This window comes from Drosophila albomicans, chromosome 3, assembly GCF_009650485.2.
Source record: "Drosophila albomicans strain 15112-1751.03 chromosome 3, ASM965048v2, whole genome shotgun sequence".
In the NCBI taxonomy this organism is placed as follows: domain Eukaryota; kingdom Metazoa; phylum Arthropoda; class Insecta; order Diptera; family Drosophilidae; genus Drosophila; species Drosophila albomicans.
Genome location: NC_047629.2, coordinates 7,135,414 through 7,150,564, shown reverse-complemented (window position 1 = coordinate 7,150,564; position 15,151 = coordinate 7,135,414). Strand labels below are relative to the sequence as shown.

General features: G+C 40.3%; 4 protein-coding genes across 4 annotated transcripts; 3 read left to right on the top strand and 1 right to left on the bottom strand.

Moving 5' to 3' along the window:
• The first annotated feature begins 5,777 nt into the window (after positions 1–5,777).
• On the top strand, positions 5,778–7,100 carry LOC117571247 (cuticle protein 16.5). The gene is made up of 3 exons (XM_034253301.2): positions 5,778–6,060; positions 6,128–6,541; positions 6,645–7,100. Exons 1-3 carry the CDS (start codon positions 5,974–5,976, stop codon positions 6,855–6,857), a joined length of 714 nt encoding a protein of 237 aa, XP_034109192.1. The 5' UTR covers positions 5,778–5,973; the 3' UTR covers positions 6,858–7,100.
• A 238-nt stretch (positions 7,101–7,338) lies between these two features.
• Positions 7,339–9,964, top strand: LOC117571173 (proton-gated ion channel subunit pbo-5). Its single transcript, XM_034253201.2, has 8 exons — positions 7,339–7,790; positions 7,850–7,981; positions 8,051–8,203; positions 8,372–8,666; positions 8,729–9,147; positions 9,276–9,416; positions 9,485–9,651; positions 9,717–9,964. The coding sequence occupies exons 1-8, from the start codon at positions 7,475–7,477 to the stop codon at positions 9,843–9,845; spliced, it is 1,752 nt and encodes a 583-aa protein (XP_034109092.1). The 5' UTR covers positions 7,339–7,474; the 3' UTR covers positions 9,846–9,964.
• Positions 9,965–10,433: 469 nt separating this feature from the next.
• Positions 10,434–13,387, top strand: LOC117571533 (golgin subfamily A member 2). The gene is made up of 4 exons (XM_034253723.2): positions 10,434–10,618; positions 10,701–11,699; positions 11,757–12,269; positions 12,324–13,387. The coding sequence occupies exons 1-4, from the start codon at positions 10,562–10,564 to the stop codon at positions 13,137–13,139; spliced, it is 2,385 nt and encodes a 794-aa protein (XP_034109614.1). The 5' UTR covers positions 10,434–10,561; the 3' UTR covers positions 13,140–13,387.
• A 56-nt stretch (positions 13,388–13,443) lies between these two features.
• LOC117571536 (shugoshin) lies at positions 13,444–14,915 on the bottom strand. Its single transcript, XM_034253725.2, has 2 exons — positions 14,401–14,915; positions 13,444–14,339 (listed from the first exon to the last, which is right to left on the bottom strand). Exons 1-2 carry the CDS (start codon positions 14,821–14,823, stop codon positions 13,569–13,571), a joined length of 1,194 nt encoding a protein of 397 aa, XP_034109616.1. The 5' UTR covers positions 14,824–14,915; the 3' UTR covers positions 13,444–13,568.
• Positions 14,916–15,151: the final 236 nt, after the last annotated feature.

Below are 15,151 nucleotides of genomic sequence, written 5' to 3'. Positions count from 1 at the left end.
CAATTTCCAGTTGTTTAATGTTGTTAATAAACTCTTGTGAAGGTTTTATAAGTCCTCCGTGCGAAATTTTTTCATTTTTTAGTCGCTACCCATAGGGTAGAAGGGTATTAGTACTTTGTGCCGGCAGGAAATGTATGTAACAGCTAGAAGGAGGCATCTCTGACCCTATAAAGTATATACAGAGATACAGATTGTTTGACAACATTTCAGGATTCGCGAGTGATCCAACGTTAATGTGATTAGTAATCTCAAATGATATAGATACATCTGACTTTGAGCAGTGGCTAATTGTCTACTGGACTGTCTTAGTCAATATTTTTCCGTTGATCACTAGCCCGGAGCCGACATAACGGTTACGAGCCAACTTTATTAGATGTGGTGTATCCGAGAAAAAGAATATTTTTAAATATCCATCAGCTGGATGGCTAAACCACGTCTTTGCTTCTTCAGTATTGTTTTTTATATGCAACTAACTCTCTCCTATGCCAAGCTCTTCCCACAATCTTTGATTTCCAGGCCAGAATCACAAACAATAGCCACTACGGGATATCCTAGTTTGTAAAATTTGGTTACAATTGAATGTAAAGACTGCGCGTTCATTCGAGTATTAAAATCAAAGAATACTGGCTGTTTCCATGATTTTATAAGGCTTCAAACTACGGCCAGTTGCACATAGAGCGTATACAACATCTGCTGTGCTGTCATTTTCGAAAGCTTAAGCCACCTTTATTTCATCAAAGGACAAAATGCATAGCTTATTGACTTTTGTCATTTCTTCATTTTCCATGTGGTCTATCACAACATCAAGGGTACCTGCATTAATTTTAACTTCTGCCAACCATCTGTACAATGGTGTCCGACTTGGCAAAGGGAATCCTTTTTTATATAGATGGTTGCATGCCCGAGGTCCTGCGGCATGAAAACAAATAGCAGAAGACATGTCTGTTGCGTTCCTCCATTCTTTAACATGTTAATTTGGGTCTCGGTAAAAATTTTGCCAAGAGATTTTTCAAGTTTCTTATATTCTTCAAGTTGCTAGCGTAAATAATTAACGTCCTTCTTCGATATACGAATCAATTTTCGCTGGTTCTCGTTCTCCAAAGCACGATCTATATCTTTGTCCCTTTATTTTAAATAATTAAGTTTTAGCATATAGTTTTTTATTTTAACACAGTAAACTTACTCTATTTGCGTGCCTGACTCCGAGTAGTCTAATTTTAACATTTTTGGTTCGGGCTCCGTCCCTTTGTGAGGGACAGCATCATTAATTAGTCGTTTTCTTTTGAAAATATTCCCCTTTTTTGGTGCCGACTTCCATTGCGAAGAATCAAAATGTGTTTCGCAAAGCTTGGACTTTCACCAAGTTTGCAGCCAAGAATTTTGTACCACAGTGTCCACTTGGTTAAACATTTTGCCGCATTCATAAACTTTACCCCGTGCACGTGCTTTCGGCATAAATTGTAGTATGTAATTTTTAATTTGCACCAGAAGTTAAATCTTCACAAAAAAATCGTCGGCACACAACCTTTCACTTTAACAAGCGCGAGCGCACTGAACGTTAACGGACTAAGACCGAACAAATTGGCACGCGACGGGACTACCTTGTATAATTGTGTCATGGGTGGAATCACTAAATTATTTCGGATTGTTTCTTCTGTTAGATTTTACTTTTCACGTTTTTTAAGTTTCTTGCGTTTCGGAGAACTATTACGGATTTTTTATTTTATTACTTTTTACTGCAGACGCACGTAATGCCAAAAATTATTACTATTTAATATATCGCTTAGATTGGCCAGTATAATAGTTAAAGTTGTCCACTGTATGAGCGCCTAAAGGTATGGAAATTGATTTCAGTGCCTCAAAATAAAAAGCGTTGCATACTATTATGCGCAAGACATAAATGAAGACGTAAGATGCTTGAATAAAGTTGGATGGACAATAATCTGTCCATATTCCAATTTCTAAACATATCCAAAAGTGACCAAGCCATAAAACAATTCATTTGTATTATTTCAACATTTTATAGAAAGTGAAAACTGCGCAATGCTAGGATATCTTCTAACGGTTCCTTTACTGCAATACATATATATAACTGATAAGACTTTGTTGTTTGCTTCCCGCATTAACTAATCGGCAATATTAACCCACTTACTAGCTTAAATAACACGACAAGAGCATTGAAACATAATGGAAATTTCTGGTTCAGTTTTGGATTGCCAAATGCAAACAACTGTTGTTGATGTCGTGTCTTTGGCAACACTTTGACTTTGACGCGTTTTTCATTTCTTGGCCAGCTGCAACTGAAAACGCAACCATTTGACAGTCAACAGCAGCTCCATTTCATTGATTCATTCAATGAAACGTCATAAATGCCACACGGATTTCGTTTAGCTAATATACCCTGTTATGAAGTGCTGAATTTTGTCTGATTGACTTAAATGCTGAGTAATGGACTATTAATTAGTAATAATGGATATTGGATTTATAAAACCAAATAATAATATATCATGTTAGATAATTATCTATCTAACAAACAAACTAAATATAAAAACTGAATATCGCCATTTTTTTACAATTTCATTGTCGTTAATTTAAAGATTGTTTTTGTAACACCTTAAGCAATTACCTTTATTTAGTATAATTTCATTAGGGTCAAAAAAAAACTAATAGAGCATCCAGGATATCGCGCTGTGCAGCAAAGCTTTTCGCGATTTTTGGATGTCAACAACTCGTAGTTTAAATTTACGATCGCTGTTTGTTTAATCAGGTAAACGAACGTTGTGAGCTGGTCGCTTCATTCGTTTTGCAAGTTAAACGCAGCCCATACAGTGTTAATTAATTGAAAGGCGAACAGCAAAACAAGTAGCAAAGACGAAAATGCGCATACGCAGCGTGGTACACGCGCTCTCAATGGTCGCTTGCCCCGACGCTCGATGGACTATGCGAAGCATTCGCCGTTAAAAAATTCTTCGCATTGGGCAATTGGCAAAGCCAAAAGCGAAAATCAAAGAGCACAACTACAACGACTGCGCCTTGGATTTACTTTTCATGTGATGGTTAATTAGGCGCTGAAGTTGACGACGGCGTTGAGTCAGCGTCGTCTAAATTTAAAGCATTTTGCACTAATTTGGAGCGCGAGCTGCCCGATTGCCAAATGCGTTCGTTTTGGCTGGCTCTAAATAAAGCAACTGGGCTGGGAGGCGCCTCTTATAGTGCGTTCATGTTGAATGGCAATGGGCAATGAGCAATTTGGCATCACAGTTTACAACCCTTCTCTGGCAAAACTGATCACTGATTACCGATCACCGATCACTTTGGCATACATAAATTAAATGCCAGAGCTCCGGAAAATCACTTCGCTTAACCACTTTTCGTTAGCAAGTAATTTTCACGCTATCCAACACATCAAATGCAAACTGGGGCAGGCATAAAATCTTTTATTTATAAACTGGCCACTGCCACTGCAAATGGAACACAGTTTGTCGGCACTTGTGCCGGCAGCTTGCAATTGTTATATTGACTTAATATTTGCTAATAGATTTCACATAAATCACATTCTTGTGTCATGATTTATGCGTGCTCTGCTAGCCCAGGTGTCGTCTGTCCACATGTCGTTTTCGGCCGCTCGAACATCTGTCTGCCTGTCTAGCTGTCCAGTTCTCTCGTGTTGCGTGCACCACTTGAGAGGTGGCTTCACTCGTAGCTTCAGCATCAGCAAAATAAATGCCACGTCATGCTGCCGCTTTTCGAGCCTAACACATGTGTCAGACTCCGGGTTAGATTTGGCCTCCTTTTCAGTTGCATTAATATTAATCGATGTTTAATTGAGTTAAACGTCGACCATCGAGCTGATAATTCGATAATTATCGGCGATTATCAGAGTGCGTGTCACGCATTGCGCGCATATCAATCAGCTTTTGTCAGTGTACATAGGTCGAATTTCAAGGGAGTTTTCGATTTTTGTCTATTCTTTTGAGTTTTAATTGCTTAGTCTAAATAAGTTTTAAAAATTCTACATAATTGGATTTAAATTTAAAGTGGGTTCCAAATGCTCGTATTGTGATGCAGTCGTTGTGTATTATTTTGCCAACACACAAGGGTTAAGAGCAGATCGAGAAAATCCCACGAGCAGCTCTAGCTGTCATGATGTATACTCTGTTTTAAGTCATGAGTGTCCGGCGTGGCTGGGCAACATTTGTATGTAATGCAGCAATAATAATAATAATAATAATACTAGCAATAACAACAAACAGCAAGCAAGACAACTCTCAATTTTCAGCATTAAACACACGAATTTGGTCAAATGTGGCACGCTGCGGCATTTTGGTCTGGTCAGAGCAGCAGTCAACAGTCATATCCAAACAACCGAAATCTATAAAAGATTGTTGAAAGCAATTTTTTTTTCCTTTTTGATTTTATTTTTATTTTTTTGCGAATTGTGATGATTATGTATTTGGCAACTGCGATATGCAATTTATGCAATTTTCGACAGCGTCAAATTGTTGACGTTTCTCGGCGACGCCACAATCTCTGAGCTCAGCTGAGAACGAACAATTAGACTACATTCTCGCCGGGATTCCGCACATATTGACAGTAGAATATGTAAGCCAATTGGCTGATTAATTAAGTGGTTAACGGAGAAGGTCAGCGAGCAACAAAAAAGCCAGCCGAATTTGGGTAAATGACAAAACATGTAGAATTCTCATTTATTTGCTGCTGCTTTCTAATTGGAAATCCCGAGCGAGTTAGTTTTGCCATTGATTGACCCGACTCCAAATGCATCCAGCCAGCATCAGACACCAAACAGTCAGGCTGAAGCTGAAGCTGACCGACGCCGCCTTTGACGACAAGTGGTCTGCCTTGCCGAGCTAGTGAAGCCGTTGCGTCATCGCCTCATCGGAGAGCAACAACAAGAATCGCAGTCACACTCACAGATCGTTGTCGTCGCACCGTGGAGCGATTCATTTAACACTATCGTGAAATTTGTAATATGAGATTTCATTTTTAAATAAATTTATTTGTTATTTATCTTAACTGAACAGATTTATGCTATATGCCCATACTATATAATAGACAATTTATAAATATACAATCTATAACAGAAACAGTCGAATCCAGTTTCAGTAAACGCTGTACGGTGTTATCTTTAAAATATATCAAATTAATAAATTTGTATTCCATAATTTATATTTGGTATATCAGTTTACTAGCATATTACCGAGCATAGGGTTCAAAATATACCAGATTGTCAAGTAGCGCAAATAAGACCCGACAGCAGCAACCGTTTTTGCCAATCAAAATTATTTCTTCAAATAAATCTGATATTTTATTTATTGAAGCACTAAACTGCGTTAATTTTAAGTGATTAAACTTTAAGTCTTCATGTAAGACATTTTTTATAATTTTCAATTAAACCTCACTTGATATAAGAAATCTTAAGCTATAATAATTAACCTAGCACTCTATTATATTCGCTGAGTACATTTTATTATTTATGTTTACTTTAATGAATTTTTATTCCAATATTAAACAGTTGATAGTTCTGAATTGAATTAACATACACTTAAATAAATTAATTAATTTTGGGAACTTATAAGATATGTATGTTTCAATTAGGTCAATTCAGAGAATTTCATATTACACAAAGCTAAGATGGTGTTAATCAATTGATCTATTCCTTGTTGCACTCTAAACGATTTCGTATTTGCTTTACATTTCAGTAATATACAATTAGCGCCACTGTGCCTAGTTGTTGCCGATGTATACTTCACAGATACTTCACAAATTGGTGCTGTTGTGGCCCGCTTTGTTGACGCTGAACGTTGAGATCGGAATCGAAATCGAAATCGCTGCCTGGGCATCTAGCTGGTTGTAGTATCTCCCCTCTAGACAATCTACCATCCCTGGCCCCATCGTCCGTTGTCGTCCGAATCGAGACGGCTGCGTGGCCCGTTGCACTATAAAAGTAACGCAATGCACGCAATGAATTTACAGTTGCAATTCTCAGTCAACGACGCCAAGACAAATATACGACAAAAAGACTCCAACATGAAACTATTGGTGAGTTGCTTGTGAGGATACTCAATTCGAAATTCGAATCAGATCAATCTCCTTGCTCCGCATCTAGATTCTGTGCACTTTGTTGGCTGCTGCGAACGCTGCTCCCGGCCTCCTCGACTACGGCTTGGGACACACGGCACCAGCCATCAGCTATGGACATGCTGAGCCAGCGATCAGCTATGCTCATGCTGCACCCGCCATTAGCTATGCCCATGCTGCTCCAGCGGTCACTTATGCGGCAGCTGCGCCGGTCATTAAATCCTATGCGCCTGCCATCAGCTATGCTGCTCCCACAGTCGTCAAATCCTACGCGCCTGCCATCAGCTATGCTGCTCCGGCTCCAGTGATCAAATCCTATGCTCCAGCCATCAGCTATGCCGCTCCCACGGTGCTCAAGTCGTACGCTGCTCCAGTTGCTGTCGCTGCCCCTGTGGTCAAGGCTGTTGCTGCTCCGGCTACCAGTTACTCTCACTTCAGTTCGGTAAGAATTGCTTTTCCTTTTAATTTCTGTGTTATTCCTTACTATGAACTAGAAGGTTTAGTTTTCACATGATAACTAAATTGTCACCGCTCACTCTTTACAGGTTGTTTCCCACGCTACGCCCATCATCAAGTCCTACGCTGCCGCCCCCATTGTCAAGTCCTATGCCGCTCCAGCCATTAGCTACGCTGCTCCAGCTGTCGTCAAGTCGTATGCTGCTCCAGCGATCAGCTATCAGCCAACTCTGCTGAAATCCTATGCTGCAGCACCTGCTCTGTCATTGGGCGGATACGATGATCACTATGGCTACCACTAAGTTTCCTTTAAAACTGAGCTTGAGCTGAGATTGATCGCAAGTGAGAGATAGGCGACAGGAAGTGATAGAGAGTGAGAGCGAAAGCGATGAGGAGAAAGTGAAAGAGAGAGCATGAAGTTGACAGCGGCACGTTTTTAAATTATTCCCAAGTTTCGTATATTCTGTATTTATTTAAGTCTCAATCATTGCAAATAAAGAAAATTCAATTTTTCGAAGTCACTTATTGTTGTGAATTGTAAAAGTTTGGCAAATTCATAGAATTGGACACAACTGTCGAAGAAAAGCTTGTTAAAAGCTGTGTGGAAGAGAGAAAGAATCTGAGTTAACGGAATGTTTTAAAAATTACCCAATTTTCCATAATTGCTTTTAATTTAAATAATTTCAATTAATAAAAATTTTAAAGTAACAACGAAGATCTTTGAACAAAATGTCTCGCTGATCAAAAAGTTCGTTACAATGCGCGCTAACTAAAATATACCAATAATTAAAATTCAAACGATAATGCGATCGATTAGTTATCGATTACGCAAATGGCTGCTCGTCATCGCTGACAAATGCCGCACAGCTTTAGTTAGTTCTCTTTGGGCTTGCAACGAACGCAGAACACAACGGAAGATATGAATAGCAGTATTACATTCATTAAATGGCTTATCAGTGCTTTGCTGTGCCTGGCTCTGGCTCAGCGTCCGGTGGCAGTGAAGAGTCGATACAATATCAGTTTCGCCCAATTGGATACATGCGATAGCATCAACATTGACACCAGCCAAGGATATAGCTACAAAGATTTCTTCATGGTACACCGCTTGAACAACAACAACATCAAGGATAATGAGAGACTGCATCTGAAATTTTATGTGCTCACCAGCATGGATGCCCATATCTTGCTCTCAGTTACCAGTCATCCTCGACTCACGGATCGGGTCTACGAAATCGGTGAGTAATTGGTATAATTCATAACTATTTCAAATCTAAATTACGCCCTTTCACTACAGTGATAGGGGCAGGCGGAAATACGTTTTCCGCCATACGAACGAGCATGGGCTTAAGGCGAGTGTCCACAAATCAAGATCCACAACTCTTATCAATCTACGAGCCAACGCCAATTGAAATTGTGCAAACAAAGGGTGAGATTTGTGCACTATTTGCTTAACTGATCGATGTAATAAATTCATTCGTCTTGACTTCATTTTTAGATGGTGATCTATTCGTTTATATTCCTGGCTTCAAAACGGAGGCGCTGTTGCATTATCTAGACGCCTCGGCACTGACCATCAACTATATTAGCTTCAGCACCTTTGGCGTAAATAGTGCACGCTGGTTTTACGATTGTGCCTTTGATGGATACAGTAAGCCAAGCCCTTTAAAGAATATTATACTCTTCTACTAATTTTTAATTGAATATTCCTAAAAGAAAAGTTTAAACTTAAATCACTATTGATAATCTACACTCAATTTAATTCCATCACCACCGAAAATGTAGTATGCTAATTTTTATAATTCATTTCACCAATTAGCCAATGAAATGGAGAAGGAACAGCGCACACTATCGCATGAGGATCGATTGCTGAGCGCACTCATCTACCAAGGGCAGAACAGCAGTCTTCCTACTAATCTAACCGAACTCAAATTCAACTTTCAAATGCGATCGCTGGCTTATAATCAACCAAGTGCATTGTTGCACACACGCATGCAGCTGGTGTTGCACTGGACTGATCCTCGGCTGCAGTGGGAGCCAGAAAACTACGGTCAATTAAAATCCTTTGTGCATCCACAATTGCAAATTTGGTTGCCACAGATTGTGGCACTCAAGTGGGTTGCTCACGAGCTAAAGTTTTATGCGTGCAGCTTATTCAGTATGTTTGTTCTTACAGCGCTGCTTTAGATGGTTTCGGAGACGTGCTAAGGAACTTCGAGGTGCGTGTTTACAGTAATGGCAACGTCACGATCATGGCCAGCAATCTAGAGCTGAGAACCTATTGCGTGGACACGGCTCGCAATTGGCCCAATGAACGCCTCAATTGCGACATTCAACTTGGTGTTGAGGAGAATAGTGGTCACATTGACTTGATCTTCGATCAACAGCAACAACCTCTGGCACCCAATGAGCATGTGAACACTCCATCTGGCTGGACATTTATTGAAATTGCCGTCTCACACGTGGACAACTCCTCGGATATGCGATATACGTCCGATGGCGCGATTCAGACCATTTCAGGGGATGTCGTCATTGGTTTTATCATTCAGCGCAATAGCAGCTTCTACAAGCAGGTCTTTGTCATGCCTCTGATTGGTAAGTATTGAGTCTGAGGTTTAATAACTTACTTACAATGTTCCTCTAAAATATAATCACAAACCCATTCGGCATTGTTCAAGTTTTATATAACATATTAAACAATTATTCATCTTTGGAACCGATAGCGTGCCAGATCTTTATAGTGCTATCGTTTGTACTCCGCGGTTATCGACGTGGTGCTCTAATCCTCATTGTTCTCGTGCTGACAGCCTGGGGCCTGATGTATATTACTCGCTATGCCTCGCCCAATTATGTGCCGCCCTTGAGTAAGCTATTTTAAGCGATACATTTACTGATGGAGATGCTAAAGTTAACATGTTTGATATTTTTGCAGTGTGTGCCTATCAGCACATTATGCATATCTCTATATATTGCTACTTGTTGCACATTGTTATCATGTGGCTGGAACGTTATCCACCACGCGACAAGCCAAATGATTACCTTATGGCCATAATAAATTCATCGCCATTGCGTCTTGTGCTGGGACTTCGCTTTTCAGATGTAAGAGCTATGTAATCTTATTCTTCGACTACGTATCATATTTTTTGTTTAATCTTTTTCTTTAGTCAACGGAATTCTGCGATATTCAATCGCAGCCCTGGCGCCAACTATCCAAGATACTTAACAATCTTAGCTTTATTGTGATTAATATATGCTTTATTGTGATTAATCTTATGCCAATATCCAACGTTTAAATCATTTATTTTCTAAATCAATTTGAAAATTGAAAACAAAACAATTTACATGTAACATAACTATACAGATACAATCTTCTCACTTTTGCAACATTGAAATAAAAATTTTTTTTAAAAACAGACAAGATTATGTTTGCTCTGATTCATTATTGCAGCTAATACTGGAAGTTCTAGACTATAGCGGATAACCGCTATGTTATCTGCTACTAAAACACAACAGTCGATCACACTCGACTATAGCTTTCTTTCTGATTTTCTTACTTATTGAAAAGAAGCTAAGAAGTTGTCTTTGTGAGGTTTTCCTTAAATTGTATATCAAGCAAGACATCCATTTCTTGCAATTATTTAAAAGAAATCTGTGGCTTTGCAGTTAGTCAATTAATTGAGCGTTTATCAATTTGTATTGTCTTAATTCAATACTTCCATAGTTTTTGTTTTACTGCTATTGCAATAGATAACGGTGAAATTTGAGTGTGGTCATTTTTACGTAAAATAGCTTTCCATTTACAGTGTTACCATACTATTACTTACTCATAAGTATATTTTTGTGGTATATATTTTGAAGGGGAAGTAATATATTTTAAAATTTAAGTTACGGTCACATTGCTACTGTTTTACATAGGATTCATGTTTTTCGTTTTAAAACTAACGTTGCAATAAGTTTTGCAAGCAAATTAACAACACGAAGTCCGGTCCTAACAGCTGACTCATTGGCCATGCCAGACGACACGCAAGATGCCAAAGCACAGAAATTGGCTGCAGCTCGTAAAAAGGTAAATGTGTAAATCAAACAACAACATCGTGACGTGGACATGAACGAAACATCAAGTTTAATATTGATTTATTATTGCACAGCTCAAGGAATACCAGCAGCGCAACAACAACAACGTTGACGAAACAGCTGGCACCAATACCAACTCATCCACTGTAAGCATTGCCAGCAATTTATCGGAACGCTCTGATTGTGAGTTGAGCTTAAGCAACGGTGGCGTCCCAACGCAGTCGCCTCCTCCAATTGAGCAGGCGACAACTGCAACAGCTACAGTTGCCGCTGCATATTTTACACAGCCACTGTTGAATCCCGTGGAGTCGTTAACCCAGCCCATTTGGCCACACAATGGCCAGAACGATACCAATTTGCAGACTATTCAAGTGCTGATCGCTGAGAAGGCGCAACTCAGCACCGAATTAACCAAGAGCCGACATGTATGTCGCGAGCGTGAACTGGAGCTGGAGGAACTGCGCACTGAACATAGCCAAGCGACTCAACGCCTGGAACAGCTGCAGCAGCGCTATCAGGAGCAACAGCAAAGTGCGGAGCAACAGCGTCAACAATTTGCCGAGCTGCAACACAATTTGCAGAAGACATGCGCTCAAACTGCCGATCAGCAGACCCATCTGAGTGAACTGGAGGCCCAAGTGCAACAGCTGAACACACGTTACGATGAACTGCAGCAACAGCATGCCGGCAAATGCAATGAGCTGGAAATGGCACAATTGCGTCTACGTCAACTTTCGGATGAATCCAATGTCAATGCCGACAATCGTATTGAATCCCTCACGCAAACGCAGTATATGTATGAGCAACAGATTCGCGATCTGCAGCAGATGGTAACACAGTTGACACAGGACAAGGATCAGGCGGCCATACAATATCAAAACTACGTCGCAAATTTAAATGAACGTAACTCTGAGTTAGGCGAGGAGTGCAGTCAGCTGAAGGAACGTGAGCGTCAGCTGGTGGATCATGTTGGCGGTTTGGAGCGGGAAATACAAAAAAATTTGGCACTACAGGCACAGTACAAGGAGGCAGCTACCCAGCAGGAGCAGACACTCAAGGAACCAACGCCAGAGGTAAGTTAGAAGTTCTGGGCGATCATACAGATTCAACACAATACAATTAATATACAGGCTGTGCCCAGTGCAGAGTTGAAAGAGCTGCAGGATCGCATTAGTGATTTTGAGTTTGAACGCCATGAATTCCTGTTGAAGATTAAGTCACAGGATGATCAGCTGCAGTTAAAGGACGAGGCATTCAGTGAACTGCAGCAGGAATTGCATCGACTGCAAACAGAACAACCGGATCAGGTCAAGCTGATGGCAACCATGGAGTCTGACAAAGTGGCTGCCTCACGGGCTCTAAGCCAAAATGTCGAAATGAAACAGCAACTGGACGAGCTGGAGCAGCGTTTTGTCCAATTGACCAACGACAAAGTCGAGCTGGTTAATAAGCTGGATGCCGAGCAGTTTGCGAATCGCGAGATGCGTACCAATTATACCAGTATGGAGCAAAAGCTGCAGACGAACGAGGAGCGTTTCAAGTTTAAGGACGAGGAAATGATACGACTCTCGCATGAGAATGTCGAACTGCAGCGCACACAGTTGATGTTGCAGCAACAGCTCGATCGATTACAGCACTATGAAGTGAGTGGAAGCAGTATTTTTAAGCAAAATCGATTAATATCTTATCACTTGCAGGCCAAGGCTTATCACAGTGACGAGCCAAAGGAGGCGACTGAAATTACAGAAGGTGCTGTGGAGGCACAGGAACATGATCATCACCATCATCATGAGCACGATCACAATGCGCATGCGCACGAGCACGGAGATCATCAGCACAATCACAACCACGATCACGATCACACGCATGATCATCACCATCATCATGCCCATGATGAGCACCATGCTCATAATGATGATCATGCCCATTCTGAGCATTGCTCCAGCGGCAAGACACCATCGCTGCCCACCGCTGAGGCTGTGGAAAAGCTGCAGTCACGCTTTACAACGCTGATCAGTCAAGTCGCTGATCTTACCGAGGAAAAGCATAGCTTGGAGCATCTAGTGCTGCAACTGCAGAGTGAAACGGAAACTATTGGGGAATACATCGCCCTGTATCAGACACAGCGTCGCATGCTAAAGCAGCGTGAGTATGAGAAGGCAGCACAGATGCGTCTGCTCAAAGCAGAACGTGAACAGCTGCGTGAAAAGATTGATGTGCTAAACAAACTGGTGGGCAGCTTAGGATTGGCTACAACGTTATCCGCAGAGCAACAACAACAATCAGTGGCAGATAATGGCAACGCAGCGGAGCAACATCAACAGTTATTGCATCAAGCGGAGCAAGAGAAGGATGGCGAGAACTCGCAACAAATATTGCACAAGATACAGGACATCATTAGCGAAATCAAAGAGAATACCGAGCAGTCGCCGCCATCTTTGTCCAGCGGTGGACCGACCGATCATGCCGTTGATCATTTGAACTGTTGCCTTGGCAAGTTCGAGGTGGTCTAACTAATACCTAAAGCCAATACTATTGTGCAACGCATTGTATTCTAAGTGCAATTACATATTGAATGCGTCGCCGCTTTTTCTGTAAAAAAAAAAAAAAAACAATTTGCATGCGCATTGCGCATCTGCTTTGGCTCTTTCTCTGTAATTTATATACGGACTTTTTGTATACATATGTATGTTTCATAAATGTTCATTAATCAAATCGTCTTGCTCCACAACATTATACGAATAAAATACGCAATACTGTACATTATTCTTACGTTTTTTCTTAAATAATTAAAATTGAATTGACAAATTTGATAGCTTCTAGCACTTTGACAAAACATGCATTTATTAAAAGAATTTCTTAGCCTAATACATAACTTATATTTTATGAAAAATTACAATACGAATGAAAGGACTTACAAAACATATATATTAAAAAAACATTTATTTAAACTTCGTAGACGCATTTTCATTGCGCATTTTAGACATAAGGTTTGGTTCCTTCAGTGATTTGGGCCGACAAGATCGACTAGGACGCCCACTGACAGTGAGCTCGCAGCTCGACTGCAACTCACCGCTATTCTGCTCTTTCTGTTTTTTTTTGGGTTTCGATTTTGGAGCAGGAGCGACACTGCCACAAGCTTTTTGTTGCTCCAGAACTGGTGTGCTGCAGCCACCATTCCTAGATACATGAGGCTTGAAAGTGCTGAAACTCAATTCACTGCGACGCGGCGTCTGAGAATCGAAATGCACCGATCTCACTGTCAGATTTGTTGGTGACTTTTGGTTACCTTCGAGCCGGACAAGCTCTATGCTTGTTTCCGAATTATCGCAAATAGTTAATTTATTCTTTGGAATGGCACCTGATGCGTGCTTTGTACTTTCGACATTTTGATTGCTGCTCGACGGACTTCCGAGTGGTTTGCGAGCTGCAGTGTTGGTCACATCGCGCAATGGCAATGAGGATTCCTCCAAGGTGTCGTTCACAACTATATGTTCGCTCTCATCAGTCTCACTAGTTGAGGATAATGTAGTATCTTCATATTCGTTTTCTTCGATAATCGATATGAGCCCTGTCTCAATCACGGGTGGTGCCAAATCAGGCTGTTCTTCTTCTTCTACTTCTGGTCTATCCTCTATTGGTGTAATTGGTGACAGAATTTCGGCCACTCTCCGCGGCTCTGGAGTTTTTGTTCTGACTACATCGACTGGGCTCTAAAATAAATTTTGAAATTTAAATAAAATTCTAAAGATCGTAGTTTACTATGCTGCTTACCGTAACGCAGGGACTCGTTGCCTCAATTAATGTTTTACTTGACGGACGACTTCGGCGTGGTGATTTTGGGGCGCTTCTTTCCAATAATATGCTGGAGCGTCGAAATTCCGAGCAAAGTCTGCTGGATTTTGTGCTTCGACCATTTTCTGGTGATTGTGGCTGTGACAGCGATTGCGACTTTTGAGATCGATTAATTGAAAAATGTATATTATCAACAGCATTCACACTGAGAGATTCATACAAATTCTTTATTGCCATTTTTAACTTATTTTCATTATATTGAGCCTCAGCTAAACGTTCTTCATGCGCTTCCATCAATTTCCTTTTAAGTAAAATCTCTGCTTCTTGTAATTGATGAATAAGTAATCGCTGAGTTTGCACTTGATGAATTAATTGCGCATTAATTAATTTGTACTGCTCCATTTCTACAATTGAGTGTTTTTTAAATTTGATACACAAAATAAATGACAAATTTGAGTTTGGCGTCTATGTTACTTCCAGTGGGACCGAAACCTAAAATTCATAAAATAGTCTTTTAGGTGAAAAATATACTAATTAGTACACAAATAAAATAAACGTAGACTGGTCGCACTGTTTATTATTTAAAAAGTACTCATTTTATAATCGCCAAGCTATCGAGAATGTAATAGAGGTATTCCATACACCGATTTGTTTAACTATGGTTAATGCAAAATATGTTATTGTAGATATAATGTTATCGGAATGTATCGTGCTACCACCACATTTAGTA